We start from the raw sequence: 20,932 nt of genomic DNA on the forward strand, positions 1-20,932 counted from the left end.
TACAATGCACCTCCAAGAGACTTATCAATCATAGAGCAAACATCAGTATGAACTAAATCAAGAACATGTGACCTTCTATGTGAAGGTGATCTTTGAAATGCAACTCTATGTTGTTTACCAACTAAACAATGAGTACATGTGTTCAAGTTCATACCTTTTAAAGGAAGGTAGTTCTTCTTGGCAAGGATGCCAAGGCCTTTCTCACTCAAATGTCCAAGCCGCTTATGCCATAGATCAGTAGAGCAATCTTCAATTGCATTCACCTCCCCTTTGATCACCTTGGCTTGTGACATGTAGAGACCCATCTTCTTCCCTTTAGCAACAATTAGGGAATTTCTGGAGAGCTTCCATTTACCATCTCCAAAGTAACTGTGATAGCCTTCTTCATCAAGAGTACCTGTAGAGATTAAATGTAGGCGCATATCAGGCACATGCCTAACATCTTTGAGTAGCAACTTGCACCCAGTATTGGTTTCCAACCAAATATCTCCAATGCCCACAACACTAGCCATCCCTTGATTTCTGTCACGACCCGAATCCCGGATCCATGACCGGCACATAGGCAAGGTTCCCCTCCAAGGTTCCATACCTATGCGAACCCAAACTTACACACAAACTTATTCTTCAAATAAGTCAATCAGAGTTCAACGCAGCAGTAACAACAAAATTAACTTCATAATATAATTAAATTGTCTTAATACAAGAGTTTATATAAGTTCAGAGTTTTGGAGCACTAACTAGACATAAAGGAATATGTACAAGGTACAACCAAAGAGCAGGTTCTGAAGGTCCAACAAAATGACCTGCTATCAAGCTATAAGCCTGAAAAGGATAAATAATGAGATGGTGAGTTCAACAACTCAGTGAGTAGATAAAGTTCAATATACACACACGAGGTAATACAGCAATGAGAAATATATATACAAGTATGGCTGTAGGTTCTTATGGAATTGTTCTCAAATAGGCCATAACAAGAAGATCATATGGTAAAACTCGTCAGAAAATCAAAATGCAATGAGCATGAGGCTCCGTACTGTGGGATGATCAGTCCACACAGGTTGGTGACTCCCCCGACCAACTAGGGTTCAAATACGATGTGCACAAAGACTAACACTACCCTGTTAGCATGGGTATTCTGACTGACATACCATAGGTTCATAATCATACTCAAACAGACATATTCATATCTCAAGGCTCAACTCATGACATCAATCAAATGAGGAGCTATCAATTCAGAATTCAATTCAATATATATGCTGGTTCATATCAAGAATTCAGATTCAACAATTGATCATGCTTTATTCAAACAAGGATAATAATCAACATATATATTATCAAGAAGCATGATTCAATTCATATTAACAAGTCAAATATTTATATTATTTCTCATGCATATGGAAAATTATCCACTCACCTGACTCGAAAGCAAACAGAAGTCAAAAGCAAATACTGAAGAAAATCCTACTGACGTCCCGCCGGTAGAATATCAGGATTATCTGAATACAAAGAAGGCATATTCAAGAATAACTCAAAGGAATATATAACCTATTTAATACACTTATCTAAGGGTATATTCCATAACCCTATATGTTTTTGAACTAACTAGTTATTTTTCCTAAAAACCCAACATTTAACGGTTTTCCCGAAATCTAATCCATAATAAAACAAATAATAAAATTGGCAATAATTCACTAAATAACCCTTAATTATTCATCAAACTAATCTGCAAAAGCTAATATTACAGCTAGGGAATAATCTGTAATTTATCCTATTTTCAAGGGTCAAATTGCAACTTTTGTCTAATTGAAGGACCAAACTGAAATTTATCATAAATCCATGAATATACTGAAATTATGACCATAATTAGTCCTCATTTCTGTCCAGATCATCTCATTATACTCCAAGGACCATTCTGGAATTTTACCAAATTTTTAGGGTCAAATTGTAATTTTGTCAAATTGGAGGACTAAATTGAAAGTGTTAAATTCTCTTATCTATACAGTAATTCTGTCCATAATTCATATGTTATTCTGTTCAGAATCTCGGAATAGGCTCCAGGGACCATTCTGCAAATTTTCCAAAGTTTGGGGACTAAACTGTAATTTTCCAAAATTGAGGGACCAAACCGAAATTTTGTCATCTTCAACCTCAAACCCAGAATTTTCACAGATTACCTACTGTTATCCCCTGATTTCTAACACAAATTCATCATTCAAACAAAATCATAACTCAAAATCATCATTTTTATCTACAATCTCTCAAATTCAACTTAACAATCCATTACCCACAACAATTAACCTTATAACATTCAATTTAATTCATCAATTAAACCCAAAACACAAATTTTCAAAACCCTAACATTCATCAAAACTGAAATTAAAGTTAAAGAAAACATATTATACACATTAAAGCATAATCTTACCCTTTTTACTTATTTCCTCCAACTCCTTTCTATTTCCCTTCTAATTTCCCTCTTTTCTCTTCTTCTTCTTCTTTCTCCCTTCTCTCTCACGGTTTACTCTTTCAATTTTTCAGATCCCTCTTATCTTTTGTTTTCCTTTTATTTTACTTCCTATTTATATTTATCATCTCTTTATTCAATTACTACTATACCCCTCATTTAATTTATTCCTACATCTAAGCATTCAATGGCTTTCTAGCCTTTTCCTATGTCTTTATATTCAAAACATTACAATTTCCCATCCTAACTTGACCAAAGTCACCAGCAGTGTAGGATGTGTAAAAATCACGTCGGGGTGTAACATGGTAAGAAGCTGCTGAATCTGCCACCCAGGTGGTATCTTGACATGCAAGATTAACACAACCATCATCACAAACAATGGCAACATCACCATCAAACACAACTGCAGCTGTACCATTCTCTTCATTCTTGTCTTCATCTCTACCCTTTTTATCTCTTTTATACTTTCTGCAATCCTTTTGCATATGCCCAGGCTTGTCACAATAATAACACTTAAAACCCTTTCTTGACTGAGATCTTCCTCTTGGCTTCCATTTGCCTTTTCTATTGCTGGATTCTCCATCTTGCTTGCCGTGAGAGAACCTGCTTTGACTTCTCCCTCGACTTTCTGTAACAAGTGCATGAGACTCAGAAGTGCTTGTCCCTTTCCTCCTCTTCTCTTCATTGAGGATACAATCCTTCACTGTTTTCAAAGTGAGCTTTCCATTCGGAGTAGAATTGCTAAGTGACACTACCAAAGTCTCCCAACTATCCGGCAATGAACTCAATAGGATTAATGCTTGCATTTCATCGGCTAACTCAAGGTTCATCAATGACAGCTGATTCAAGAACCCTTGGAATACATTTATATGCACTGAAGCATCTTCACCATCTCTATACTTCAAATTTACAAGGTCTCTAATTACAAAAACCTTGTTTTGTGCATTCTCCTTGGCAAAGGTTTCTTCCAACATCTTCCAAACTGTATAGCAGTCATGTTCTTAAGAAATGTGATTAATGGACTTAGAAGATACCCATTTTCTAACATTAGCGGTAGCCTTTCTATTTACTCCATTCCATTTTGCATCATCCATATCATCAGGCTTTATTCCTTTACATTCAATCGGCAAAGCCAAATCATTGCAATATAAGTGATCCTCCATCATTGTTTTCCATAGAAAATAATTTGAGGAAGTGAGCTTTATCATGCCCGAATCTTCCTTTTCCATTTTAACTGCACAAGAATTCAATCTACACAACCAAATGGTCTGATACCACTTTGTTGGGAAAACTAGGGACAACTAACCGGATCAATTCAGCGGAATACAATTCACAATTCACAAGTCCCAATCCTTTTTCCCTCTTTGTGCAGTAAAAACAGAATCAAACAATGAACAAATATAATGCAACAATCACACAAATCAACACCAAGATTTTTACGTGGAAAACCCGATGCGGGAAAAACCACGGGACCGGAGTCCACCTAAAAACTTCCACTATCACAAATAATGGGTTCACAATTGTTCTTCCTCAGATTCAACTAAGGGCTACAACATATATCATCAAGAACAACTTATTCTCGGATTACAACAAGATTAAAGAGAGTAATGTTAGAGAAAAGCTCACAACACTGACAGCCCCGTTTTCTGTCAAAACGACCAGCTTCCACACCACCAATCTTCAATCCAACCGTTCAAAATGAAGAGTAACGTGTCTAGAAGCTGCTGTCCAAATATCAGCCCGATCCAACGGTGAACGAACTGGAAATCGAAGAAAGAAGACAGACTGCTCTGCTGCCTCCTTTTCTTTCTTTCTCTCGGTTTTTCTCTGCTCTCTCGTTCAAATTTGCTACTGCCTCTACAGTGGCAGTTTCATTTTAAATCAAAGAGGCAGCCAGCTGCCTCCTTAATTAATGTGGTGGTCCCCCATCACATGGTGCGGGACCACACACAACATAAGCGACACAGGAACAATTCTTCAAGCACTCATCTTTGCATTCTTGTTCGGAGGACGGATATGGCCAGTAATCGGCAAAGGTTGGCACCTTCATCATCTCTAGCTTGATAAACCCATCTTCTTTTCCCACTTCACTACCATTTTGTATTCTATCACACTGCAACGATGTCAACCTAACACAACCGCTAGTCCAAATTCCTTTGTTCCATTCATCTTGATGTTTTGCAACAAACCCTTTTAAACATGTGCAGATAGGTGAATTCTGTGCATCGCAGCTTCCAAATGGCCCGCACTTGCCATAAATATCACACTCAGTTGATGGAACTTCCCAGTCATACTCCCAACCTTGCTTCCCATAATCCCAGTATTGTTCTTTAAATTTTCCATGAGAAGTTAAAACATACGTTAATCGGAAAGCTGGGTCTCTAATTGAACTCAGAGTGAAAGTGCCATCTCCTTCATTTTGTAGACTAAATCCATCTAAATACACAGAAGTATACATTCCTGGTATTCCGATAAAATTCTTACCACCCCATGGACCACTACGCCAAAATGGATGACCATTGTACCAGATGAAGAACTCAGGAACTCCTAATGGATTGACACCAGCAGAGAAGTTTCCAACAGAAGGATCAGATGAGCTTCTCCATGACATTAGCAGTGTCTTGTTCCCTGTTCTTGCGTTAGCACTAAGTCTCATCTTTGATAAGTAAGTATCCGTAGGCTGCTGGAAACTTTGCCATACAAGGTTTCCATTCGGTCCAGCTTTCAAGACAAGGTTTCCATCATCAGTAAGCTGTGCAGTTGACTGATTGAACCCAATTGAAACATTTGATGACCACAGAACCTCTCCCTGACCATTCAAAACCACAAGATTTGCATCTTCAGATTTTGTCATCATCCCAGAAGAATCGTTGATTGGGTTGTTTCTGTTGGCCACCCATAGTACTGGAGTTGCTGCTGATATATTACTATACCATATTCCGACATATCGATATGTTGAATTAACTGGGCTGAAAAATCCCAGTTTGAACTTTTTTCCGGCAGACACTACAGCTTCTGGATCTTTGATGGGCTGAGAAGTAGTTATGGTATCTCCTGCATCACCATAAACTGAACAGGAACATGATAGAAACAGAAGAAGAGCTACTGCAACTTCGCAGTTGCCAAGTCCCATACTTGTTATTGATGAGAATGGAAGATTTACAAATGGCTTATTGAATGTTCAGAGAAAGCATGCGACGAAGAAGAATATTTCTCTTCCTGTCCTTTTAATTCCAATCATGAAGTTATTTTTCAAATAGAAACTAAGTTTAGCAATTATAAGTCAGAAATTCTTATGTTTTCTGTAAATATCCATCTATAAAGATATTTCATCAGGATGAACCTGGTCCACTGGCTTGTGAGATCGATAGCATTTTTATTTTTATAGGATATTATCACAATACATACACTTGCCTCACCATGATTGACATGTTCTTTTTGTTTAGGTGAATTCTTAAGTTTAGGTGAATTCTTTTTGTTCGACCTTATGTGGCCTTTCAGACGTCGTTGCTGTACAATAATAGAATATTTTAGGTGCCAAGCATATATGGATAGTTGAATTCTTTTTGTTCGACCTTTTGTGGCCCTTCAGACTTCAGCCAGTTATTGTTGCAATCTTTTGACTTTTTTTCCTTCATCGAAATCTAAAAACCTTTGACTTTTTCGAAAACAGCCCTTCCCTCAGGGGACATATAAACCACTGCATAAGAACAATTGTTTCTTAGCTCAAACCATTAATACTTCAACACAGTAAAAAATAGGAAAGAAATGTCTGCTTCATAGCATTCTCTTGATTTTCTCTGCCACCAGAGATCTTGGCCATCTGATGTCTGAAATTTTTGGATTCATCTAGTCATGCAACAAGATGTTACATGGCTTCAGATCTCCATGAATAATCCTTCGTCTAGAATCTCTACGAAGGTAAAGAGGACCCCGACAGATTATTTGGACAATGTAGAAGCGCCTTTTCCAATCAAATTGTTTTAAACTTAATTGATCTACATAAATTGTTCCCAGAAAAAATGAAAACTGAACGGAAATTGTCACCATCTGAATTTGAGCATTAGAAGACGCCAATAGAATATTTAGTCGGTAAGTAAACACCATTTCGTCAAGCATTTACATCGCCCAATGATTTCCCGACGTAAACACGTCATCAAGAAACGTTTTATTAGGGATTTACTATTCGTGGGCATTCTGTTTTTAATTTGTAATGCCGGAAAAAATGCAAACAAAACATTGATGATTATTGATGTACCTATTTCATCGATAAATAAATTATTGATGAAATATTATATTACCTATTTCATCGGCAAAAACTAAATATTAATGATAGAATAAGTGTAGGAATTGTCAACAGAATTCCTTTAGAAAACTCTAAAACTTCTAAATCATTTTGTAACTTTCCGAGGAAACATCTATGGATGTTAATTTATAATGGAATCACCTATGGATAAAAAAACCCTTTAATGATTCCTTCACAAGTTTAGCATTTTTTTTAGTTATTTAGTTGTTAATTTAAAAAACAACAAAAATCACAATAAAACCAAAACACTATTAATTTTATTGAATATCAAAATCTTATTAATTTCAATATTTATTAAAAAATAATTTTATAATAATAAATACATCGCTACAGATATGGAGGTGGAGCTGGACAGAGGAAAATCCTTGGCCAAAAAGAATAGAAGGATGAGCAGGATAATCTAGCTAAAGCCATGTATTTCATCATTTTCTCCCAATTCCAAAATTTCTGTTATGTCAATGCTATATAGTGTTGATCTTCCTACTCCTAAGAAATTAGAATTTAAACTTGATATAATTTAAAACATAGTTACATTTGTGTTGCTAGTAAATCTAGTTGATATTATTGTAAAATACATGTGATTTCACTAAGCTAAAACCACAGAAAAATAAATATAGAAACAAAATAAAAACAGAATAATTATTTTCTTACTTGTCTCGACTTCCCTTCAAAGCTAGATAGATTGGAGAATTCAAAAGTAGTGAAGTTAAATTTGAAAACTAGATGTTTTGTTCAGTAGCTCATGGCATCTACGGGTACTAAAATTAGTAAAATTAAAAAAATTAAAAATTTCCATGTTCTCCCAATTTTAATTCTTTAAGTAGAGTAGTGATTTGATCTTATATGCCATAAAACGATAAATTCTCATCAATTTTACCTCTTTAGTATCAAAATCAACAATTCCTAATTAAGAAATAGGGTCTAGAATAATTAATATAATTAATTTCTAAAAAATAGGGTCAAGAATAATTTATATAATTAATGTTCCACCATTAGTTTCTATTGGAAGAAACTCTAGGTGTGGTAGAAGATAATCTTAAAAAGCAAAACTAACAAACAAGAAAAATTTGAGAGAAAAGATGTTTTTGCATTAAGTGTTTTCTCAAAGATACATTTTATACGCTTTTCTACATACTTCTCTCACGTTCCAATTATAAGCCTATTTATAGGTATAAAGTCTTAGACAATCAAGGAATTAAACTAAAAAATAGAAAACCCAAACTGATAAGGAAAAGCATTTTGCCAACTTAACTGGTCGATTGATGCATTTAATCCAACTGATCGACCGACTCAACTGGTAGACTAGTTACTCTGTTTTTCTAAAAAAAATTAAAATCTAGTTTATTTTCAACATCACCCCTTAAACTTGATTTCTTTAAAACACCTAGCATATCTCTTATCTTGGCAAAAAATTATGTTTGAGTGGCTTTGTGAAAATTCTGCGACTCAATCTTGGATCTTTACATACTTGACTTCAACTTTCTTATTTGTAATGCAATCTCGTAAATAATGAAATCTTGTGTGTCAATGTGATTACTTATATCATGAAACACTAGATTCTTTACGAAGACAATGACTGATAAGATGTCCATATAAATTTCTATATGCTTCTCTTGTGGCATTCACAACTCCTTCAATAATTGTCTTAGCCATATGGAATGACAAACACATGTTGTAATAGCAATATATTCAGCTTTACAAGTTGATAATATAACTATAAGTTTCTTCTTTGAACTCCATGTGAATGTTGTTTCTCCCATGTAGAAAACGAAACCTATAGTACTCTTTCTATCATCCATATCTCCAGCCTAATCACTATCTATCCTATAAGTTCAAAGCTATTAGAGTATCTATAGAAAAAGCCAAAATCATCAGTACCTTTGATATACCAAAGAATTCGCTTCAAAGTTTTGAAATGTGTCGTAATTAGTGTCTTCATAAACCTGCTTACAAGCCTTGCTCCAAAGAGAATATCTGGACGGGTGCATATGAAGTATCTCAAACTCCTAATTACGCTTTTGAATATTGTAGAGTTTATCTTCTCTACTTTATCATTCTTTGACATCTTCTCTCCACACTCAATTGGAGTATTCACTTTTGCACAATCCTTCATTTTGAAATTCTTGAAAATCTCTTTTGTAAACTTCTCTTGGTTCACAAAGATTCCATATTCTCCTTGTTTGATCTCAATCCCTAAATAGTATGTCATAAAACAATTATCCATCATCTCAAACTTCTTAATCGTTGCTTGCTTGAAGTCTTTAAATATCTTTGGATGATTTCCTGTAAAGATCAAGTCATCCACATACAAGCATACAATAAGAGTATCACCACTCACTACCAAAAAATTGATAAATACAAACGGAAATACCGAGGGTATATTTCCATCGAAAATATACCGACAGATTTTACCGACGGAAATATTTGCTCGGTATATACCGAGGGAATTACAGTGGGAAACAAAATAATTAAAACAAAGGCAAATTCCGTCGGCAAAACCGTTGGTAAATTATGAACATTGTTCATCATGTCAATTACAAAGGAATCACCGACAGAAAATTCCGTCGGTATTTTATAGAGAGCTCTGAAACTGTTCACTTCTCAATTGCACTGTTAATTATTGTTCTTTACAGATAAAATCACCGATGGATTGAAAAGTCGTCGGTGCTATTTGATGATTTTCTGAAAATTTAGATTAAATTAAAATTTTAAATTAAATATTACCGACAGAATCATCGACGAATTGAAAAGTCATTAGTGATATTTGGCAGTTTCTGAAAATTTTTTATTAAATTAAAATTTTTAATTAAATATTACAGACGGAATCACCGATGGAATGATTAAAAATATTAATATTTAATTATCCATCGATAAAAACATCGGTAAAACGCCCCATTAAAAAGCCTAGAATTCCTAATTTCATAAGAGACCCATCTCTTTTCTTCTTCTTCTTCTTTTCCCCCATATGTAAAAAATATCAATATCCATTTCTTTTTCTTCTCTTCTCTCCTCAACTCCTTCTCTTCTCCTCCATGCTTAGGTATGTCTTCTTCTCCTTTCTTCTTTTTTCTTCTCAATTTTTTTTTTAATTAGTATACTTTACAAAAAAAAATTTTCTTTTCTTAGCTTCACTTGCAACTACATTAAGGTAAAAATTCTTTTTTCTTTTTTTTCGTGTTTTTTTCACTATATTTGTTTTTTATTTTATTTTTAATTGTTTTTGTTCTTAATAATTGTATGAATATTGTTCTAGGATTTTTTTTTTCATATGAGATCAATTTTTAGTTGATTTATTTATAGGATTTTTAAATTTTTTTCATATGAATTTTTTTAGTTGAATTGTTTTTGTTGCAAATTTGTTTGAGTTGATTTTCTTCTTCTTTTTCCAAGCATTTTGAGTATTATAGAGTGTTGATTTATATTAATTTAATTATTTTATAGTTTTGTAAAATTGATTTTTTTTTAATATTTTTAATTAATTACCGACGGAATTACATACGGTATTTTTCCGAGAAAAATACCGACGAAATGAAACAGGTAATAATATATTTTTTGCTCTCAAGAATTTTTAATGTCTTATGACTCCATTACATACAAAATTTAATAGGAACCAACAATTCAATTATATTCCTCATCAAGACATCAATCCCTTCTTTGATTTTCATGGTAGTAATATTTCACAATCTCAAGAATCAACACATGTGCTCCATGAAATTTAAGAAGTTGTAACGAGATATTCAAAAATAGATCTACTTACTACAATATTCATCAATTCACATGATGGAGTATAAAGCATTAATATGGTAGCATAAAACAAGATTGAAGGACTCCCTTAAGTTTTCTCCTCTAGGCCGAAACTATTTAATAGAAGGAGGGAAGAATTTTATTTTATTTTCTTTCATTCTCTAATTAATCATTTCTTCAATAACCTAATTCTAGTGCAACTTTATGCTTATGAATTTATCACTTAACAACATTTATTCACAATTAAATCCCCTAAAATCTCCCATTATTGGCCGACCTCTAGCTCTATTTAATTATCAAAATTTTTAATTCAATTATAATAATTTAATCATTTTACTCTAATTTTCACATTATTCCTCATGACAAATTACAAGAAATTTTTATTTTCCCCAAATTTATTCAAGAACCCTAACTTTTCAATTTAAAAAATTCAATCAATTAAGGATTTTAAGCCATTAAAATCAAATCAAGAGTCTTTAGAATGCTTTACCAAGGAAGTAATTAAACTCTAAACACTTCCCAAATCAAGCTTTCAACTCCTCCTCTTCTTTAATCTTGGCCGAACTTCCTCTCTTTTTTTGTACTCACCTTCACTTGATTTTTCTTCCTTCCAATTAATGCTTACTAAACTTGGTTAATGTTCTCTTATGATCTTCTCTCAAGATTTTATGTTTCCTTTACAATTCTATCTCTCTCACATGTAAATGGTAGTTTTCCCTCTTTGTTTTTTCCTTCTTGCCCAAGCACACACATGCGCGTGCGCGCGCGCGCATATATATACTCTAACTTTTACCAAATTCTCTTTATATCCCAAATAGTAAATTTCATGTTCCCGGGATAAAATTCCTGGATCCCAGCATTTGTCTATATAAAATTTTTACCCGAGTGAATTCAAATTTCATTTAGTTACATATTGATACTTTTATTTTCTGGTAATTGATACTTTTGTTTATTCTATTCTATAAGCACTTAGATTACTTTTCTGTTTAATTTTCAACCAGGGCTTACACTTTCTTTATGAGCTTGTAGTTTTCTCATGAGTCCTTGAATTGTAATAAAATTCATATTATATGACTCCTCTATCGCGACCACCATATAATGCAACTTCTTTTTGCAGCGAGCAAAACATCTTTTCTACCACACATGTTTGCTTCATCTTCTCCTCATATCTCTTTATTTGATTGTATATGGTTAAAACTCTGGCAAAGTAATCTAAAATACTCTCTCATTCACGCATATGTAGCTTTTCAAAGTCACCTCATTACTTTTGTAAGCGTACCTTTCTGACATTGGCAGCTCCATGGTTTGATTATTGCAAGACTTCTCATGCTTACTTGGTAGTGGTTACATTAGCCACTATCACAAAAGTAACATTATCTAGACATTGGTGGATGATTGTGAGTGCTTTCTGATCCTTCCTCCGCGCCTTTTGCACGGCCTCCCGCTTTCAATACACCAAATTTCATAATTTGTCAAATGAGGACATTGAAGTGGGAAGTTTATATTAGCCATGTCAAATAATAAAAAAACAAGCTTTGATACCACTTGTTGGAAGAAACTTTAGGTGTGGTAGGAGATAATCTTAAAAAACAAAAATAAAAAAGAAGAAAAATTTGAGAGGGAAGATGTTTTTGCGTGAAGTGTTTTCTAAAAAATACACTCAGTAAGCTTTTTTACATACTTTTCTCACGTTTTAATTACAAATTTATTTATAGACATAAAATCCTAAACAATCAAAGAATTTAACTAAAGAAAGAAAAACCTAAATTGATATGGAAAAGTATTTTTCTGACTCGAGTCACCAATCAATCAATTTATTTAATCCAACCAGTACTACTCAACTAATAAGTCATTGTATAATGATATTGATACAAGGACGAGCTCTTTGCAAGTAACTAATACGATAATACGAGATGTCTAGTTGATGAGTTAATGGATAAAATTGACAGACAAAAGCCCAAAAGATGGCTTCAAATGGCAAACGCGCACCGGTCCTTTAGAGGGCCACAGATTTTGATTCAGGTACCCGATTACCTCAAATCACAAAGCTTATGTAGAGGCACATACTGTGCTAGACCAAAGGCGTACGAGGTTGTTTATGAGGTTAAAATCCATTCTGAAGACCTACTTTAACCGCCTTTCATTACTCCTATTTCGGAAATTTGACTTTTCTAACTATCTTTTCCTTTTATCTCAACATTAATTTCAGACTCCAATTATTTATTAAGTATTAAGTAATATACTAAAATGCGTAGGAAATTCACTGTAGCTAAAGATTTTTTTTTTTTTTTTTTTAGGGACTGTTTTTTCGTTTTTTTTTCAGTTTTTTTTTTCCATTTTTTTTTTCAGTTTTTTTTTCATTTTTTTTCTTGCTTTTTTTTCTTGCTTTTGGTTTTGTTTTTCTATAGCAGTTTTTTTCTTTTTGTTTTTTTTACATTTTTTTTTAACGCATAGGTTTTTCACTGTAGTAGTTTTGTTTTTTTTTCCTCGCTTTTGTTTCTTTTGTTTTTTTACATATAATGTATCGCTATGCACACAGTGAAACACTTGATTTTTTTGTTGTGTTTTTTTTTCTTTTTTCTTTTTTTTCATTTTTCCTATGAGTTTTTTTTTTGCCTTTTTCTTTGTTTTTTTTTTCAATGAATTGTTTTTTGTTTAATTTAGTTTGTTAATGTAAAAAAAAAATTTAATTTAGTTATCATATTTTCATTACACGAATCTCAGTTTTTTTTCTATATTAAGCTAGTTGAAAACTTAACTTTGTAGCTTTTTTCAAAAAGAAAAAAAAATATTATGAATTACTACAGTCTTTCCCTTGCATGATTTTTGTTTGGTTGCAATGTTTCCCCCATATGTTTATTTTTTTATTTTATTTTTCATTTTTTTTTTGCAATTTTTTTTTTGTTTTTTTTCTGTTGCATTTTTTTTTTCGTTTTTGGTTTTGTTTTTCTGTAGCAGTTTTTCCTTTTTTTTTCCTTTTTTTTGTTTTTGTTTTTTTACATGTTTTTTTTTAACGCGTGGGTTTTTCACTATAGCAGTTTTATTTTTTTTCCCTCGCTTTTGTTTCTTCTATTTTTTACATATAATGTGTCGCTGTGCACACAGTGAAACACTTGATTTTTTTATTTTTATTTTCTTTTATTTTTTTTTCGTTTTGCCTATGGGGTTTTTTTTTTTTTTTGCTTTTTTCTTTGTGTTTTTTTTTCTTTTAATGAATTTTTTTTGTTTAATTTAGTTTGTTAATGTGAATTTTTTTTTTATTTAGTTATCATACTTTTATTACACAGATCTCGGTTTTTTTTCTATATTAAGTTGGTTGAGAACTTAACTTTGTAGCTTTTTTCAAAAAGAAAAAAAAAATACTATGGATTACTACAGTGTTTTCCTTGCATGATTTTTGTTTGACTGCAGTGTTTCCCCCAAATGTTTATTTTTTAAATTATCTTTGTTAAATTTATTTTTTTAATATTGAGTTGGTTGAAAATTTAGCTTTAGCTTTAGCTTTTCCCACGTTTTTTCATTATAATTATTATTATATTGTATTATATTATATGACTGTTTTTTTCTTTTGTTTTTTCTTTTTAATTTTTTTTAATGAATTTTTTTTGTTTGATTTATTTTGTTAATGTTAAATTTTTTTTTATTTAATTATCATATTTTCATGATACGAATCTCGGGTTTGATAGGTTAACCTGATTTAACGAGTTATTTTTTTTCATTTAGTTTAGTTTGTTAAAGTTAATTTTCTTTCTATTTAATTATCAGATTTTCATGACATGTATCCTGGGCTTGACGGGTTAACTTGGTTTGATGGGTTAACCCGGTTAATTCTGGGTAAACCCGTCATTTTTTTTTTCTATTTAGTTATCAAACTTTAATGACACAAATCTCAGGTTTTACGGGGTAACCTGGTTTAAAGGGTTAACCCAATTAATTCAATTTTTTTTTCTTTTTCTTCATTAGTTTTTTTCTTTCTGTTGATTTTTTTTCTTTGTTTTTTTTAATTACTCTATTTAATTATCACACTTTTACTACACGACCTTATAGCCAGACCCACATCCAATATTCTTGGGTCTGGTGTTACTGGGTCATGTAAGTTTAATTTTATTATTAATATTATAAATATTACTCTTAGGTCAGACGTTGCAGCCACCCAAGATTCTTGGATATAACTTTGCAGAAAAATCCAAGATTTTTCAATTTTTATTTTTTTTTAAAAAAAATAACCCGCGGCATCGCGCGGGTATCAAAGCTAGTATACTATGTAGCCCGTGGTTTTGTTGCAGAAACATTGCTGTACCATATTCCAACACAGCGTTTTGAGGAATTAACGGGGCTGAAAAATCCCAGTTTAAAAGTATTGCTTGTCGAGACAATATAGTTTCAGGATATTTGATGTGTAGAGATGATGTAATTATGTCAATGGCAGCATTAGGATGCAGGAAACGGCCATTGGGAGCTTTCCTCTCCGTAAAGTGCATAACTAGAATACTTTAAAACCCTAAAGTTTTTTTAGGAATTCTGTTATCAATGCAACATTGATCTTTTCTACTCTTACTTAAATTTTAATTAATGATTCCAATATCATCCTTCACGGATGTAAGAAACGTACATAAAGGGAGGTAGCCAAGATTTGTTCGAACTTTAATTACTTGAGCTAAATTAGAGTCCCTAGAGACTTCAATATTTCTACTCCTAGCACTCTAAAACTGGATGACACCCTTAAAACCTTTCAAGGTAGATGTGAAAGAAGCCCTTCAACATATTAGATTGTTGATATCATAGACTAGGATAAAATATTAGATTGCTTTGAAAGTAAAAGCAATAAAAAAAATTAAAAACATGTAAAGAGGACAGTAGAATAAAAATACCACAAAACTGACAACCTGATAGCAGTCTGATTAAGTCACACCAAGCAATGTAATGTTATATAACATTTAACAATGATCAAACAGAAAACGTGAACATGTTCTGAACCCTATCGGCCTTTAAGATCAGAAATCGTCACATTGTTAATGGAATTTATCTTTTGGCTCTGAGTAATGGCCTCTGTACCCAAGGAAGTCTGCCTTTCAACAAATGCTGGTTTCTTTGGAGTAGGAAGATCCACAATTTCACTATTCAGCATGGAAATGATAGTTGACACGGCCGGTCTGTCCTTCGCCAATTCTTGCACACAAAACAGAGCAACATGTATGCATCGGAATATCTCCACCTGAGAACATGGATCTGATATTGCAGGATCGACCAAAGCTGCAATGTCACCTTCATTCCACAGTTTCCATGCCTGAAAATGTTGATACAATCATACAAGTAAGAGTTTGCAAGTTTAATAGTAATAGAAATTGAAAGGAGCTTTCCAAATATATCTCAGGCAGTGTGCCGGACAGACATACAAATCCTATAAGACTCAAAGCATGCTCATCGCTATAAAAATGAGCGTTCTTTCTTCCGCTCACAATCTCCAGCAACAACACTCCAAAGCTAAACACATCTGATTTCTCTGAAAATCTTCCTTCCATTAAATATTCAGGGGACATAAAGCCACTGCATAAGCACAACAGCTTTCTGAGCTCAAATTAGAGAAACAGTAATAGGAGTGAAAATGGGAAAAAAAAGAAGAAAAACACTACTTACAAGGTTCCAACAACCCTGGTAGTATTCACTTCATTGCCGCCAGAAATCCTGGCTATTCCGAAGTCTGAAATTTTTGGATTCAGCTCGTGGTCCAATAAGATGTTACTTGGCTTCAGATCTCTATGAATAATTCTTAGTCTAGAATCTCTGTGAAGGTAAAGAAGACCTCGACAAATTCCATTAATAATGTTGAAGCGTCTTTTCCAATCTAGTTGTCCTTTCCTGAGTGAATCTAAACAAATTGTATCCAGAAAAAATCATGAGAAAACAAGGTCAAAAGAAAATGAGTCAAGAAAAGTAGCAATCTGCTTCTCCTGCTTGAAACTAATGATCTGTGAAATTGAAAATGAGTCAAGAAAAGTAGTAGCTAAACAAAAAAGAGCTGTAGCCCTAACCAAAGAGAAAGGCATCCAAGCTTTTATTCGGCATGTACTCATAAACCAACATCATCTCTTCTCCTTCAACACAGCAACCAAGAAGTCTCACAAGATTCCTATGTTGGAGTTTAGAAATCACCGCAACTTCATTCATAAACTCTTCGAGCCCTTGACCAGATGTTTTAGAAAGTCTTTTGACAGCTATTTCCTGCCCATCTGGTAATTTTCCCTACAATGTCACATCAAACCAATAAATACCTTTTTGCTCTAAATAACTATAAAGAACCTTTAGTTCTAGAAGAATTACCCTGTATACTGCACCAAAGCCGCCCTGCCCAAGCTTCTTCGATATGTCAAAGTTGTTTGTAGCAGTTTCAAGAATTTGTAATTTGAAGAGCGGTTCCAGTTTAACTTCCCTGACGTTTTCGGGCAAGTTTCCATCAAAAACTGTTTCTTGTGCTTCTCTCGTTTTGAACGATAAGGTCTCCTCACTTGTCAACTTCCTTTCTGAATTCAAGTGGAAGTATCGTTATTATTTGTGAATTGTGTTTTTCTTTACTTGTAAAAATTGTAAAGTTTAGAAGTCCAGTAAGCTAATAAGACGTAGCATATTACCTCTATGTGCAGCCATCCATTTCCAAGAAAAAAACACACAGATGAAGATGGCAATGGCTCCTACAATCACTGACATACTGATGATTACTTTCATGTTTCTCTTGTTATCTGCAACTAAAAAATTGTACTGATGGTTATTTTGCAAAAATGTAATGGAAATATGAAAAAACTTATCAATGTTTGCTCATACAGATACATAACTTGTACACTAGTTATGCATACCTGAAAAACGAAACAATAGTGAATGACAATTAGAAAAAATTAGAATAATTACCATGTTCTGTATACCCCAGGCGAATGTTGAGATCTGTTCCTCCTTCAGAGAACTGTTGTATATCAATCAAGTTTCCTGTCCATGCCATACAGCCAAAACCATTATAATATGAATAAGCGACACAGGAACAATTCTTCAAGCACTCATCTTTGCATTCTTGTTCGGAGGACAGATATGGCCAGTACTCGGCAAAGGCTGGCACCTTCATCATCTCCAGCTTCATAAACCGATCTTCTTTTCTCACTTCACTACCATTGTGTATTCCATCACACTGCAACGATGTCATCCTAACACAACCGCTAGTCCAAATTCCTTTATTCCATTCATCTAGATTTTTTGCATCAAACCCTTTTAAACATGTGCAGATAGGTGAATTCTGTGCATCGCAGCTTCCAAACGGCCCGCACTTGCCATAAATATCACACTCAGTGGATGGAGCTTCCCAGTCATACTTCCAACCTCCCTTCCCATAATCCCAGTATTGTTCTGTAAGTTTTCCATGAGAAGTCAAAACATACGTTAATCGGAAAGCTGGGTCTTGAATTGAACTCAGAGTGAAAGTGCCATCTCCTTCATCTTGTGGAGTAAATCCACTTAGATACACAGAAGTAGACATTCCTGGTTTTCCAGTAAAGTTCTGGCCACCCCATGGACCACTACGCCAAAATGGATGACCATTGTACCAGATGAAGAACTCAGGAATTCCTAATGGATTGACACCAGCAGAGAAGTTTCCAACAGAAGGATCAGATGAGCTTCTCCATGACATTAGCAGTGTCTTGTTCCCAGTTCTTGCGTTAGCACTAAGTCTCATCTTTGGTAAGTAAGTATCCGTAGGCTGCTGGAAACTTTGCCATACAGGGTTTCCATTCGGTCCAGCTTTCAAGACAAGGTTTCCATCATCAGTAAGCTGTGCAGTTGACAGATTGAACCCAATTGAAACATTTGATGACCACAGAACCTCTCCCTGACCATTCAAAACCACAAGATTTCCATCTTCAGATATTGTCATCATCCCAGAAGAATCGTTGATTGGGTTGTTTCTGTTGGCCACCCATAGTACTGGAGTTGATGCTGATATATTACTATACCATATTCCGACATATCGATATCTTGAATTAACTGGGCTGAAAAATCCCAGTTGAAACATTTTTCCGGCAGACTCTATAGCTTCCGGATCTTTGATGGGTTGAGAAGTAGTTATGGTATCTCCTGCATCACCATAAAATGAACAGGAAAATGAGAGAAACAGAAGAAGAGCCACTGCAACTTCGCAGTTGCCAAGTCCAATACTTGTTATTGATGAGAATGGAAGACTAATAAATGGCTAAAAGACTGTTCAGAGAAAGGATGCCATGACAAGAATATTTCTCCTCCTGTCCTTTTTCTTAATTCCAATCAAGAGATTGTTTTTCAAAGAGAAACCATGGTTGACAATTAAAAGTCAGAAACTTAAATGTTTTCTGTTAATTTCCATACATAAAGAATGTTTTACCACACTGTTACATTACGTAAACAGGGTTATGCATTCCTGAAAAACGAAACACTAGTGAATGAAAATTAGAAAATGTTATAACAATTACCAAGTTCTGTATACGCCAGGCGAATGTTGAGATCTGTTCCTCCTTCAGAGAACTTTTGTATATCAATCAAGTTTCCTGTCCAAGCCATACAACCAAAACCATTATAATATGAATAAGCGACACAGGAACAATTCCTCAAGCACTCATCCTCGCATTGTTGTCCGGACGAGGACGCATTTGACCAGTACTCGGCAAAGGTTGGCACCTTCCTCATCTCTAGCTTCATAAACCCATCTTCTTTTCCCACTTCACTACCATTCTGTATTCTATCACACTGCAACGATGTCATCCTAACACATCCGCTAGTCCAAATTCCTTTATTCCATTCATCTTGATTTTCTGGAACAAACCCTTTTAAACATCTGCAGATAGGTGAATTCTGTGCATCGCAGCTTCCAAATGGCCCGCACTTGCCATAAATATCACACTCAGTTGATGGAACTTCCAAGTTATTCTCCCAACCTTGCTTCCCATAATCCCAGTATTGTTCTGTAAATTTTCCATGCGAAGTCAAAACATGTGTTAAACGGTAAGCTGGGTCTTGAATTGAACTCAGAGTGAAAGTGCCATCTCCTTCATCTTGTAGAGTAAATCCCCTTAGATACACAGAAGTATACATTCCTGGTATTCCAATAAAAGTCTGACCACACCATGGACCACTACGCCAAAATGGATGACCATTGTACCACATGAAGAACTCAGGAATTCCTAATGGATTGATACCAGCAGAGAAGTTTCCAACTGAAGGATCAGATGAGCTTCTCCATGACATTAGCAGTGTCTTCTTCCCTGTTCTTGCGTTAGCACTAAGTCTCATCTTTATTAAGTAAGTATCCGTAGGCTGCTGGAAACTTTGCCATACAAGGTTTCCATTCGGTCCAGCTTTCAAGACAAGGTTTCCATCATCAGTAAGCTGTGCAGTTGACTGATTGAACCCAATTGAAACATTTGATGACCACAGAACCTCTCCCTGACCATTCAAAACCACAAGATTTCCATCTTCAGATATTGTCATCATCCCAGAAGAATCGTTGATTGGGTTGTTTCTGTTGGCCACCCATAGTACTGGAGTTGCTACTGATATATTACTATACCATATTCCGACATATCGATATGTTGAATTAACTGGGCTGAAAAATCCCAGTTTGAACTTGTTGCCGGCAGACACTATAGCTTCTGGATCTTTGATGGGTTGAGAAGTAGTTATGGTATCTCCTGCATCACCATAAACTGAAGAGGAACATGATAGAAACAGAAGAAGAGCTACTGCAACTTCGCAGTTGCCAAGTCCCATACTTGTTATTGATGAGAATGGAAGATTTACAAATGGCTTATTGACTGTTCAGAGAAAGAATGCCACGAAGAAGAATATTTCTCTTCCTGTCCTTTTAATTCCAATCATGAAGTTATTTTTTCAAATAGAAACTAAGTTTAGCAATTATAAGTAAGAAATTCTTATGTTTTCTGACTTATTTCCATCTATAAAGAATGTTTAACCAAACTGTTATATTACATAAGCAGGGTTATGTTTTACTCTGAGATTTTGACCCTCTTGTGCTAAAATAGTGATGTTTCATCAGGATGAACCTCATCAACTAGCCTGTGAGATCGATAGAATTTTTTTTTATATAGGATATTATCCCAAAACATACACTTGCCTCGCCATGACTGACAAGTTCCTGTTAGGCGCTATCAAGAAGCTCTTGACATTCTTATTTTAAAGTAGCTTTATTCGTACTTGGTCTATTTTGAATTTGCCTGCAATATTTATGTGGGCGATGATTAAATTTATACTCTAAACCATCAACTGATATATGGCATAGTTGAATTCTCTTTATTAAACCTTAAGTGGCCCTTCAGACTTCAGCCAATTATTGTAGAGCAATCTTTTGACTTTTTTTCCTGCGTCAAAAGCTAAAAACCTTTGACTTCTTT

The 20,932-nt window shown here is 34.1% G+C and overlaps 1 protein-coding gene across 5 annotated transcripts in view; it reads right to left on the reverse strand.

Annotated features, from left to right (window-relative positions):
- The window catches only part of LOC7497011 (G-type lectin S-receptor-like serine/threonine-protein kinase At1g11330), a 66,000-nt gene extending 45,586 nt beyond the window's left edge, over positions 1–20,414 (reverse strand). Inside the window, exons 1-8 of one of the 5 annotated variants that reach the window (XM_024581057.2) lie at positions 18,998–20,414; positions 17,415–18,626; positions 17,141–17,254; positions 16,833–17,032; positions 16,544–16,754; positions 16,149–16,380; positions 15,908–16,079; positions 15,380–15,798 (exon numbers count right to left, since the gene is read on the reverse strand). In XM_024581057.2, coding sequence (XP_024436825.1) covers positions 15,490–15,798; positions 15,908–16,079; positions 16,149–16,380; positions 16,544–16,754; positions 16,833–17,032; positions 17,141–17,254; positions 17,415–18,626; positions 18,998–20,291 — 3,744 coding nt within the window. In that variant the 5' untranslated portion in view covers positions 20,292–20,414 and the 3' untranslated portion in view covers positions 15,380–15,489. Of the gene's footprint in view, positions 1–4,590; positions 5,265–15,379; positions 15,799–15,907; positions 16,080–16,148; positions 16,381–16,543; positions 16,755–16,832; positions 17,033–17,140; positions 17,255–17,414; positions 18,627–18,997 lie in introns of those variants that run through there. The other 4 variants (XM_024581058.2, XM_052445236.1, XM_052445237.1 and 1 more) reach the window with 4 other exon arrangements.
- Between the last annotated feature and the right edge of the window lie 518 nt (positions 20,415–20,932).

This window comes from Populus trichocarpa, chromosome 11, assembly GCF_000002775.5.
Source record: "Populus trichocarpa isolate Nisqually-1 chromosome 11, P.trichocarpa_v4.1, whole genome shotgun sequence".
NCBI lineage: Eukaryota > Viridiplantae > Streptophyta > Magnoliopsida > Malpighiales > Salicaceae > Populus > Populus trichocarpa.